The 12,961-nt window shown below is 44.5% G+C and overlaps 1 protein-coding gene across 5 annotated transcripts in view; it reads left to right on the top strand.

The window, feature by feature from the left end:
* Nucleotides 1-10,607, top strand: part of TIMM21 (translocase of inner mitochondrial membrane 21) — an 83,795-nt gene extending 73,188 nt beyond the window's left edge. For 2 of the 5 annotated variants that reach the window (XM_077492373.1, XM_077492372.1), the window contains one exon: nt 10,083-10,607. In XM_077492373.1, the coding sequence (XP_077348499.1) occupies nt 10,083-10,287 (205 nt within the window). In that variant the 3' untranslated portion in view covers nt 10,288-10,607. Of the gene's footprint in view, nt 1-6,121; nt 6,360-6,547; nt 6,680-10,082 lie in introns of those variants that run through there. The other 3 variants (XM_077492371.1, XM_077492369.1, XR_013277639.1) reach the window with 2 other exon arrangements.
* Nucleotides 10,608-12,961: the final 2,354 nt, after the last annotated feature.

Below are 12,961 nucleotides of genomic sequence, written 5' to 3'. Positions count from 1 at the left end.
GAGGAGGTCTAGGGCTAGAATTATTTCTCTCGCTCTAACGTTCGCAGCGATACCTCACATGTGTGGTTTGAACACCGTTTTCATATGTGGGCGGGACTTACGCATGCGTTCGCTTCTGCATGCGAGCACATGGGGACAGGGGCGCTTTAAAAAAAACATTTTTTTTTTTATTGTTCATTTTACTTTATTTATTTTAGTTTGACATTTTTTTCCCCAAAAATAATTTTTTTGATCACTTTTATTCCTATTACAAGGAATGTAAACATCCCTTGTAATAGGAATATGGCATGACAGGTCCTCTTTACAGTGAGATGTGGGGTCAATAAGACCCACATCTCACCTCTAAGCTGGGAAGCCTGAAAAAAAAAAAGATTCTGGCTTTGATCGTATTAGCGATTCGGTAGAAGCACCGGAGGGCGGAGGGCGGCGGGAGATGTCTATGGCTGGGTATTGCAGGGTATCACCGACTATGGCTGGGTATCTCAGAGCATGGTGTTGCAGAGTACTGCGTTGCAGAGCATTGCAGGGTATTGGCGGGTGTTGCAGAGCATTGCAGAGTGTTGCAGGGTATTGGCGGGTGTTGCAGAGCATTGCAGAGTGTTGCAGGGTATCGGCGGGGGTTGCAGAGCATTGCAGAGTGTTGCAGGGTATCGGCGGGGGTTGCAGAGCATTGCAGAGTGTTGCAGGGTATCGGCGGGGGTTGCAGAGCATTGCAGAGTGTTGCAGGGTATTGGCGGGTGTTGCAGAGTGTTGCAGGGTATTGCAGAGCGTTGCGGAGTGTTGCAGGGCATTGCGGAGTGTTGCAGGGCATTGCGGAGTGTTGCAGGGCATTGCGGAGTGTTGCAGGGCATTGCGGAGTGTTGCAGGGCATTGCGGAGTGTTGCAGGGCATTGCGGAGTGTTGCAGGGCATTGCGGAGTGTTGCAGGGCAATGCGGAGTGTTGCAGGGCAATGCGGAGTGTTGCAGGGCAATGCAGAGTATTTGCAGGGAATTGCAGAGTAATGCAGAGTATTTGCAGGGAATTGCAGAGTAATGCAGAGTATTTGCAGGGAATTGCAGGGAATTGCAGAGTAATGCAGAGTATTTGCAGGGAATTGCAGAGTAATGCAGAGTATTTGCAGGGAATTGCAGAGTAATGCAGAGTATTTGCAGGGAATTGCAGAGTAATGCAGAGTATTTGCAGGGATTTGAGGGGTTAATTTTCGGTGAGCAGCGATGTGGGCACTGCAGATGCAGCCCACATCGCTGCTGACACCGATCTCTTCCCCCTCCGCTGTACCGATCGGTACAGAGAGGGGGAGGGAGGAACCGGCGTCATAACATGACGCCGGCTTGTTTACAAGTGATCACTCCGTCATTTGACGGAGCGATCACGTGGTAAACGGCCGCGATGAGCGGCCGTTTACCGTGATTCGTGATGCGCCGGGTCCACTGGACCCAGCGGTCACGGATGCTCTCGTGTGCGCGCCCCAGGGGGCGCGCGAGAGCAGAATTCTAGGAGGCCGTTAATTAACGGCCTCTTAGAGTTAAACAACCGCCCTGATGCCGTTAATCGGCAATGGGCGGTTGTTAAGTGGTTAAACGTACAAAATTGTGAAATTAGCTATATCATAAAATGATGTTAAAATGTTAATGATGCATATGTAAAAAACATAGAAAACGCCTACACAGTTATAGGGTATTTTGTAATTACCCTTTGATAAAAAAAATACTGATATAACAACATGAAGATATTCTTTTTAACAAAGATGCAGTTACAAGTCATGTTTATTTGTCCTGCGGTGTCCTATGCATACCAGACTATTCCATATAAAAGACAAGGAGAGAAAATGATGGATATTTTACCCATCTGCGTATAAAAATCATATAATATGGTATAGTACAGTATGATGGTGAGGCTGTGAATGTTAACCACTTGCCGACCGCCGCACGACGATATACGTCGGCAGAATGGCACGGGCAGGCATATTGGCGTATATATAAGTCCATGCCTGCCCGCGGGTGGGGGGCCCGATCGGGCCCCCCCCCGGTGCCTGCGGCGGTCGGCATTCGTTCGGGAGAGATCAGGGATGAGGGGACGGCCATTCATTCATGGCCACCACCTCGCGATCGCTCTCGACGAATGGAAATCCCCCGTGACATCACTTCCTCTCCTGTAATGTAAACACAGGAGAGGAAGTGATGTATTCTCTCCTCCGTGTCGGTATTTTCCGTTCCGACACGGAGGAGAGCGGATCGGTGAGTTGCACCAACACTCTACACACACAGTAGAACATGCCAGGCACACTCACACCCCCCCTTTACCCCCCGATCACCCCCCCAATTACCCCTGCCCCCCAGTCACAGTGACACCAATGTCATTTTTTTTTTTTTTTTTTTTTTTTTTGCATTGGTGTCATTTGTGACTGTAATAACTGTTAGGGCAGTTAGAGTTAGCCCCCTTTAGTTCTAATGTACCCCCCTAACCCCCCCAATAAAGGTTTAACCCCGTGATCACCCCCCGTCGCCAGTGTCACTAAGGCTGGGTTCACATTGCAGCGGTTTATGAGAACGAATGTGATTCGCACCGCACTGCAGTGCAAATCACATCCGATCTCTGTGCGATTCGAGTTCAGCCATTCGCCGCACCCGCCGCACCCGCCACACCCGCCGCACCCGCCGCAAATTCGCACGGGACCCTTTTTTTGGCCCGCAGCAGAATCGGATCGCATGGGTGTTCACACCATGCGATCCGAGTTTGCAGATCGCACTGCGATATGCGAACTGATCTGGGGGTGTCAGTAACATTTCACTGACACTCCCAGCAGTTCGCATAGGGCAGTGTGAACTGCCGCCGGGAGGCATGCGATGCGGGAACCCGCCGCGGATTCGCGGCGTTTCCGCATCGCTCCAGTGTGAACCCAGCCTAATAAGCGATCATTTTTCTGATCGCCGTATTAGTGTCACAGGTGACGCTAGTTAGGCAGGTAGGTATTTAGGTTCGCCGCAGCTTTTTATAGCGCCAGGGACCCCCATATACTACCGCATAAAGCCCCCTGATTGCCCCCTAGTTAACCCTTTCACCAGTGATCACCATATAACTGTTACAGGTGACGCTGGTTGGTTAGTTATTTTTTTATAGTTTCAGGGCACCCGCCATTTATTACCTAATAAAGGTTTAACCCCCTGATCACCCGGCGGGTGTCATTTGTGACTAATAACTGTTAGGGCAGTTAGGGTTAGCCCCCTTTAGTTCTAAGGTACCCCCCTAACCCCCCCAATAAAGGTTTAACCCCGTGATCACCCCCCGTCGCCAGTGTCACTAAGGCTGGGGTCACATTGCAGCGGTTTATGAGAACGGATGTGATTCGCACCGCACTGCAGTGCAAATCACATCCGATCTCTGTGCGATTCGAGTTCAGCCATTCGCCGCACCCGCCACACCCGCCGCACCCGCCGCAAATTCGCACGGGACCCTTTTTTTGGCCCGCAGCAGAATCGGATCGCATGGGTGTTCACACCATGCGATCCGAGTTTTCAGATCGCACTGCGATATGCGAACTGATCTGGGGGTGTCAGTAACATTTCACTGACACTCCCAGCAGTTCGCATAGGGCAGTGTGAACTGCCGCCGGGAGGCATGCGATGCGGGAACCCGCCGCGCATTCGTGGCGTTCCCGCATCGCTCCAGTGTGAACCCAGCCTAATAAGCGATCGTTTTTCTGATCGCTGTATTAGTGTCACAGGTGACGCTAGTTAGGCAAGTAGGTATTTAGGTTCGCCGCAGCTTTTTATAGCGCCAGGGACCCCCATATACTACCGCATAAAGCCCCCTGATTGCCCCCTAGTTAACCCTTTCACCAGTGATCACCATATAACTGTTACAGGTGACGCTGGTTGGTTAGTTATTTTTTTATAGTTTCAGGGCACCCGCCATTTATTACCTAGTCTCACTAGTGTACCCCTAAATTTAGGGGTGTCTACTTTCCAAAATGGGGTCATTTGGGGGGGGTTTGTGCCATCTTGGCATTTTATGGCCTTCAAAACTGTAACGCCCTTAGAAAGCCTGAAGGCGGTGCTTGGTTTTCGGGGCCCCGTACGCGGCTAGGCTCCCAAAAAGTCCCACATATGTGGTATCCCCGTACTCAGGAGAAGCAGCAGAATTTATTTTGGGGTGTCATTTCACATATGCCCATGGCATGCGTGAGCAATATATCATTTAGTGACAACTTTGTGAAAAAAAAAAAAAAAAAAAAAAAGTTTGTAATTTTCCCGCAACTTGTGGCAAAATATAAAATATTCCATGGACTCAACATGCCTCTCAGCAAATAGCTTGGGGTGTCTACTTTCTAAAATGGGGTCATTTGTGGGGGTTTTGTGCCATCTTGGCATTTTATGGCCTTCAAAACTGTAATAGGTAGTGAGGAGTGAAGTCAAATATTTACGCCCTTAGAAAGCCTGAAGGCGGTGCTTGGTTTTCGGGGCCCCGTACGCGGCTAGGCTCCCAAAAAGTCCCACATATGTGGTATCCCCGTACTCAGGAGAAGCAGCAGAATTTATTTTGGGGTGTCATTTCACATATGCCCATGGCATGTGTGAGCAATATATCATTTAGTGACAACTTTGTGAAAAAAAAAAAAAAAAAAAAAAAGTTTGTAATTTTCCCGCAACTTGTGGCAAAATATAAAATATTCCATGAACTCAACATGCCTCTCAGCAAATAGCTTGGGGTGTCTACTTTCTAAAATGGGGTCATTTGTGGGGGTTTTGTGCCATCTTGGCATTTTATGGCCTTCAAAACTGTAATAGGTAGTGAGAAGTGAACTCAAAAATTTACGCCCTTAGAAAGCCTGAAGGCGGTGCTTGGTTTTCGGGGCCCCGTACGCGGCTAGGCTCCCAAAAAGTCCCACATATGTGGTATCCCCGTACTCAGGAGAAGCAGCAGAATTTATTTTGGGGTGTCATTTCACATACGCCCATAGCATGTGTGAGCAATATATCATTTAGTGACAACTTTGTGTAAAAAAAAAAAAAAAATTTTTTTTTTGTCATTATTCAATCGCTTGAGGCAAAAAAATAAAATATTCAATGGGCTCAACATGCCTCTTATCAATTTCCTTAGGGGGTCTACTTTCCAAAATGGGGTCATTTGGGGGGGTTTTGTACTGCCCTGCCATTTTAGCACCTCAAGAAATGAGATAGGCAGTCGTAAACTAAAAGCTGCGTAAATTCCAGAAAACGTACCTTAGTTTGTAGATGTGACAACTTTTGCGCAAACCAATAAATATACAATTATTGACTTTTTTTTTACCAAAGACATGTGGCTGAATACATTTTGGCCTAAATGTATGACTAAAATTGAGTTTATTGGATTTTTCTAATAACAAAAAGTAGAAAATATCATTTTTTTTCAAAATTTGCGGTCTTTTTACGTTTATATCGCAAAAAATAAAAATCGCAGAGGCAATCAAATACCATCAAAAGAAAGCTCTATTTGTGGGAAGAAAAGGACGCAAATTTTGTTTGGGTACAACATTGCATGACCGCGCAATTACCAGTTAAAGCAGCGCAGTGCCAAAGTGTAAAAAGACCTCTGGTCATTTACCAGCAAAATGGTCCGGTCTTAAAGTGGTTAATGAAGCTGAGTGTTAGTGAGAGTAGGGGAGAAGGGTGTGAACTTGATGTGAACTGTGTGGGAAGGGCAAGGGAGTGATGAGAAATGGTTAAATGGCAAAAGGGGGGGGGGGGGAGGGGGTTGAAAACACTGAACAAAAAAAAAGAAAGTGAGAGGGAGGGTAGAGAGGAAAAGTGAAAAGGATGTTAAGAAGAGGGGAGGGGGGGAAAGCAGAGAGAGGGGATTGAATAAAGGTGAAGAAAAGGCATAAAGGAGATGGGGGGAGGGGGCAGAAAGAAGTTTTCCTCTCTATCCTTCCTCTCACTTTCTTTTTTTATTTTATTTTTTCAACCCCCTTCTCCCATCCCCACCTTTTTTTTTTTTTTTTTTCCCCTCCCCCTCCTTTTGCTTTTTTACCACTTCCCATCACTCCCTACACTCCCTTCCCCTTCCCACACGGTTTACTTCAAACATTCACAGCCTCACCATCATACTGCACTATACCATATTATATTATTTTATTCACAGAGGGGTCCGCCCTGTGCTTTTCTCAGCGGGGTATGCCAACGAGCTCCACAGGCTTACTGTCCCTCCCAGTCCGACATGCCACACACCCAACCTAAAGGTGAGCTACAAACAAATATATTTAGTATCAATAATATTATATATGAAATCGTATATGAAAAACTTGAATATGCATCGTTTTCTCTCCTTGTCTTTATATGTAATATTCCTGTGTCGACAGGACACCGCTGGACATAAATAAACATGACTTGTAACTGCATCTTTCTTAAAAAAGAATGTCTTTATGATGTTATATCAGTATTTTGTACCAAAGGGTAATTATAAAATACCCTACAACGTGTAGGAGTTCTGTTTTTTACATAGGCACCATTAACGTTTTACCTAACATCATTTTATTATATAGCTAATTTCGCGATTTTGTATCTTTAGGAGATCTTTAACACTTACATGCTCTTTGTGCCATTCTAAAAGGCCCTGACGAAGCGGGGTTCCCGCAAAACGCGTAGGCCACACCTTTTGATATTCTGTACTAAGACTCGCACAACCTGGATCAACCAAACGGTAAACTGTACTCTTTCAGATTGCAATGTTTTAAATATTCCCATCTAAGGATGGTAAATAAAGTATTTGTACATCTTTTTTAAAAAGACTGTTATAAATTATTATTCACACTCCACCGAGGCACATGCAAAGTCCCACCCCATGTCTTTCTAAATTTTTGTTTCAACCCAACCTATAGCTGGACTCTACTTTGGACAGAGGAAGGCGCGTTTGAATCAGTTTTTTTTATTATGGCTTGTGTTGAATGAATGAATGAATGAAATACTTATATAGCGCACAATGCGAACTGAATCGCCTCTAGTGTGGGAAAAAAGTATTTGAACCCTTGCTGATTTTGGATGTTTGCCCACTGACAAATGATCAGTCTATAATTTTAATGGTAGATTTATTTTAACAGTGAGAAACAGAGTAACAGCAAAAAAAAAAAATCCAGAAAATGCATTTTCGCAAGAGTTATAAATTGATTTGCATTTTAATGTAAGGGGGAGGCTCTCTGGGGACCCTGATGAGAGATGGGTTTGCTTTAAGAGTATATTAAATAAGGGCATGAGCCAGTGCATCCCATTGGGAAATAAATTTAATAGAGCGAACAAAAGTCCCCGGATGGCTTAACTCTAATGTAAAAATGCATATAAAAGCAAAGGAGAAGACCTTCAAAAAATGCAAGGCTGAGGGATCATCATCGGCATTAAAACTTTACAAAGAATGCAACAAGAAAGAGTGCAATTGGGGCGGCTAAGATAGAATACGAAAGACACATAGCAGAGGAGAGCAAAAAAAAAAATATATATAAAAAAAAAAGTATATAAACAGAAAAAAAGGAAGGGCAAACCATATTGGCCCCATAAAGAATGAGGAAGGAAATCTGGTTACAAAGTATGGGGAGATGGTGAAGGTATTGAATTTATTCTTATCCTTAGTCTTCATGAGGGAATCGGGGTGGCTTCAGTAACAAAAACTGCAGTGTTTATTCTCATGACACATCGCAGGAAGCACCCTCATAGCTAACAGAGGACAGAATCAGAAATAGACTTGGAAAACTTAACGTTAATAAGTCACCAGGACCAGATGGCTTGCACCCGAGGGTCCTTAGGGAACTCAGTCAAGTAATTGCCAGACCATTGTTCCTAATTTTTACTGCCAGTCTACTGACTGCAATGGTACCAGCTGATTGGAGAAAACCCAATGTAGCACCAATATTTAAAAAAGGGCCAAAATACATCCCTGGTAATTACTGACCAGTTAGCCTAACATCAATAGCATGCAAGCTCTTGGAGGGGATGATAAGGGACTATATACAAGATTTTAGTCATGAAAACTGTATCATTGGCAGTAATCAGCATGGATTCATGAAGAATCGTTCTTGCCAAACCAATCTATTAACCTTCTATGAGAAGGTGAGCTGCCATCTAGATAAAGGCCCGTAGACGTTGTGTATCTGGATTTTGCAAAACCATTTGACACAGTTCCCCATAAATGTTTACTGTACGAAGTATGGTCCGTTGGCATGGACCATAGGGTGAGTACATGGATTGAAAACTGGCTGCAAGGGTGAGTTCAGAGGGTGGTGATAAATGGGGAGTACTCAGAATGGTCGGGGGTGGGCAATGGGGTCCCCCAGGGTTCTGTGCTGGGACCAATCCTATTTAATTTGTTCATAAACGACCTGGAGGATGGGGTCGAACAGTTCGATCTCTGTATTTGTGGACGATACTAAGCTAAGCAGGGCAATAACTTCTCCGCAGGATAGAACAAATTGGGGTGGGCAACTACATGGCAAATGAGGTTTAATATGGAAAAAATTTAAAATAATGCATTTGGGTTGCAAAAATATGAATGCAATCTACTTACTAGGGGGAGAACCTATGGGGGAATCTAGGATGGAAAAGGACCCTGGGGGTCCTAGTAGATGATAGCAGCAGCTTGGCATTGCTGAGCCTAACAAAGCAAACAGAATATTGGCATTCATTAAAAAGGGGATTAACTCAAAGATAAAGCAATAATTCTCCCACTCTACAAGACTCTGGTCCAGCCTCACCTCCAGTTCTGGGTGCCAGTTCCCAGGAAGGATGTACTGGAAATGGGGCGAGTACAGAGAAGGGTAACAAAGCTAATAAAGGGACTGGAGGATATAAGTTATGAAGAAAGTTTGCACTAAACTTATTCTCTCTGGAGAAGACATGTGAGAGGGGATATGATTTAAATTTACAAATACCATACTGGTGATCCCACAATAGGGATACAAGGTTTTCACGCAAGGGAGTTTAATAAGACACGTAGCCACTCATTAAAATGAGAAGAAAAGATGTTTAACCTTAAACTGCGTAGAGGGTTCTTTATGGTTAGAGTGGCAAGGATGTGTGGAATTCCCTTCCACAGGCGGTGGTTTCAGCTGGGGGCATCGATAGTTTAAAAAAAACTATTAGATAAGCGCCTGAACAACCACAACATAATACTGACATATAGACACACATAGGTTGGACTTGATGGACTTGTTTTATTTTTTTTTCAACTTAACTTACTCTGATGCAAGGGTTGGGGTTCTCTGGGGGACCCTGATGCAAGGGTTGGGGCTCTCTGGGGGACCCTGATGCAATTAACACACACGCGCACACACATACACACGCACACAATGTTACAGTGGAACCTTAGATTACAAGCAGAATCAAGAAATAATCGGAAATACTCGGAGACCACTCGGAACCACTTGGGAACAGAGTTTTCCCAAGTGCATCCGAACGGCTCCGAATGTCACCTCCGGCCAAATGCTGTAATGCCCACCGCAGAGGCTTGAATCCTACTAGTTTTGCAAGACAACACTCGCAAACCGAGTCAGGATTTAAAAAAAAAAAAAAAAAAAAAACAGCTCGTATTGCAAAATGCTCGTTAATCGCGTTACTCGTGATATGAGGTATTACTGTATGTATATATTTATACACACACACACATATTATATACATGTGTATGCCCAAGCAATATGACTTTTTACTTCACTGCTATGTGCTCTAGCCCCAGATATTTTGTAGACCTAGCAACGCCACTGGCTACAAAAATGTCACTGTTGCCTTTCTTTGTCTTATGGTCGGGCACCAATGCTCCTTCCCTCACCTTACTCTGTGAGTGGAAGGGATGGGCCCAGTTGTGTATGGTTTACATTTGTGATCACTGTAATTGGCCATCGGAGCTACACTGATTGAGAACGCGGTTATTTATAAATGGCTTCTCAGAACTTCATAGCTTCTGATCAGCCATTTAACTACAATGGTCTGTCAGGAGGCCATTAAGCAAAGGTAATTTGGCAGCTGTTTCATCTTAGTGTGGTCAACTTGGGTATTTGTAAACTAGGAATTTTGGAAACTTGGCTCATTTCATAATTACTCATCTTTTTGTTTCTATTTTGTAGAACTCAATACACTGGACGTACGACGTTCGTTACATCATTGTTAAGTTTGGTACGGATCCACCGAGATCTATCACCGTTGAAGACAACCGATTTGACAGTTAACAAAGAACTGCTAAAACACCAGCCTTGCCATTTTTACTCCCGTGAAACAAGATTTCAGCAGCAAAATACACAATACTTTGTTGGCAGAGATGTCTGTGCTTAGGATGAGCTGCAAAGTGATTTGTGACTAATTTGTTTGGCAGCACAAAAGTGAATCATAAAAGTTTCATTCGGAAGGCTCCTGATGATTTTGTGACCATTTATCGGTGACGCATTGCTTTCATAGGGAAGGATTGGACTTGGGCCAAGCACAGCCATTTTACATATTGGCATTCCTCCTGTGTAATCATAAGCCGTGCATGTCTTTTTGTGTAAATAGGGTTCGCAGAGCCTCAAGTAATTTAACCAGAATCTTTAAAAATCAGGAGAGCGATGTTAGATTCCCAGTGTCAGCTGTCAATGAATAAAGAATCATTTTGTTAAGTTGTTTGCTTTAGATATTTATTCTGTCACCTTTTTCTACAGCTTCTGCAGTAGAAGGCAGTGAACCTTGAATTGTAGAGAAATAAGAGAATAAACACTACAGGAAGGTTTCCCAGCTGAGACCATGATATATGAAATGTGAATAAGGCTTTAGTTCTGCAAGTTGTAGTGAGACGACAAAGTGCTAAAAATAAACCAGTTTCATTTCAGGGAACAATATATAGTAAAAAAAAGTACTGGAAACTAAAGAAGTTGAAAGAAATGGCTTGTGACTGAAGCACCAATGGTAGTCTCTAGGAGATACCAATTCTTTTCTCCAGAGAATACAGTCTGTTAGCCCAACAACAAAATAATTTATACTAGGGGAGTGCATTTAAAGCGGAGTTCCACCCTAAAGTGGAACTTCCGCTAATTGGAACTCCCCCCCCTCCGGTGCCATAGTTAGCCCCTTTCAGAGGTGAGGGGGGTGCAGATACCTGTATAAGACAGGTATTTGTACCCACTTCCGGCATAGTCTCCCACAGAAGTCTATGCCTCTTCCTGTCCCGCCGCGCTGTCTGCTGGGACACACGGGTCCCAGAGACGGCACGGCGCATTCTCATTGCGCTGTGTGACTCTCGCATGCGCAGTAGAGAACCGGGAAGTGAAGCCGCAACACTTCACTTCCTGATTCCCTCACCGAGAATGGCAGCCGAGAGCCGATCAATTGATCGGCCTTGGCTGCTGACATCACTGGACTCCAGGAAAGGCAAGTGCCCATTTATTAAAAGTCAGCAGCTGTAGTATTTGTAGCTGCTGGCTTTTAATCATTTTTTTTTCGGGTGGACTCCCTCTTTTTAAAGTGACGTATTTTATTTTTTTTTTCTCTTTTTTTTTTCTCTTTTCCTATTCCATTGCACAGAGTGGACTCAAATCTCCTCTTGGGTCTTTCGCTGGCATTACTGGCTCCTCCTATTCTGGATGTTCCACCATAGGAACCACTTTAAATGTCAACAATTTTTCTGAGTATTAAAAGGGCCTAAATAGTTAGCCTTTGTCAAAATAAATACTACCCTACTCTATGTGCATGAAGGGGTAGGTACCTAGTGATGTGATTACTGCTGGATCAGCTAATCTGAAAACTGATCTCCCACTTCATTTTCGATTACATGGCTTTCAGACATATGGCCAGTACGAGCTGAGCTCCACTAGCTTCAGTGAAAGGCAGGTGAGACATCAGGGGTAGAATCGCCACACATGCCATAACAGCACTAATTTGAAACTGCCACTTCCCAGTCTTCTCTGGGGGTTTCAGGACTTGGATCATGGCGGACACCACAAGAGCCTCAGTATATTCCTGTAAATTCTCGCCTCAAGGAGCTTTTGTATGCAGAATTGGCTCCAGCCGAGGTGTTCGCTCCGCTGAAGAGAATTGCCCTGAATTACCCATGAAGAACGTGTTCACTCAGAAATGACATATGGCTCTGATAGATCTGATTCTTTCACGGAAAACTTTTGTTTGGTTCTGACTTAGATGATTTATCTAGAAGATATCAAAAGCAATAACACTTTGTTACTGTTTTGTAAATAGGGCCAGCACACCCTTCCAAAACCTGTTTCTTCCTCTGAGATGTTGAGCATGTGCGGAAGTTCCAGATGGATTTGGTGCGTTCGGTGATGACCTCTTTCCAGCTGTGGAATTTCCTGTCATTGGTGAACATAAAGGATGCTCGTCTACATGTTCTTATCTTTCCACCTCACCAGAGGTTCCCGTGGTTTGAGGTAGAGGAGCATAATTTTCAATTTGTGGCCCTGCTGCTCAGTATACTAAGGTCCTGGCTCTGAATCTGGGCCTTCTATAGGCCCAGGGTTTTCCAATTATAGGAACCTGGAAGACTTATGCTCTTCTCTCAGAATATGATGCGTCTCCGACAGTGCATGCTTGGGTGAGGTTTCCAGACTTCTGCGTTATTCCAGGCTTGGCGGAAGGAATATCTGGGCCTGTCCCCTGGATACTGTCCAAGCAAGAGTGATTGATTATTCCTTGCTCTGAGGTCTTAGGTGACTTTGCTCAGCAGGCTGAAAAAGCTGTTGATTCGTTTTTACACAAGGGTCTTGGAAAAGATGGTTGCCTCCTTTTAAGTCAGTTTCCTTTACTCGGTTCCATTCCAGGCCTCAAGAGGAATCTTCTGATGATGGGGGATAGGAAGTCATAATTGTCGGACACTCCGATGTCCCTCCACCCCAGCATGCTTCGGTCTCTGGACTGATGGTCCTCTTCATGACTGCTGAACATGGAGGAGTGCTTTCTGCCCCTCTCCTAGAAGTTTCTGGCGAAGAAAACACCAGCTTGATAGGCTGGGTGATGGACTTCT

Source organism: Lithobates pipiens, unplaced genomic scaffold (assembly GCF_037356315.1).
Source record: "Lithobates pipiens isolate NorthernLeopardFrog02 unplaced genomic scaffold, aLitPip1_a1.2 Scaffold_19, whole genome shotgun sequence".
Classification (NCBI taxonomy): domain Eukaryota; kingdom Metazoa; phylum Chordata; class Amphibia; order Anura; family Ranidae; genus Lithobates; species Lithobates pipiens.
Note: the sequence above shows the minus strand (reverse complement) of the source record. Positions and strands in the feature narration are given on the sequence as shown.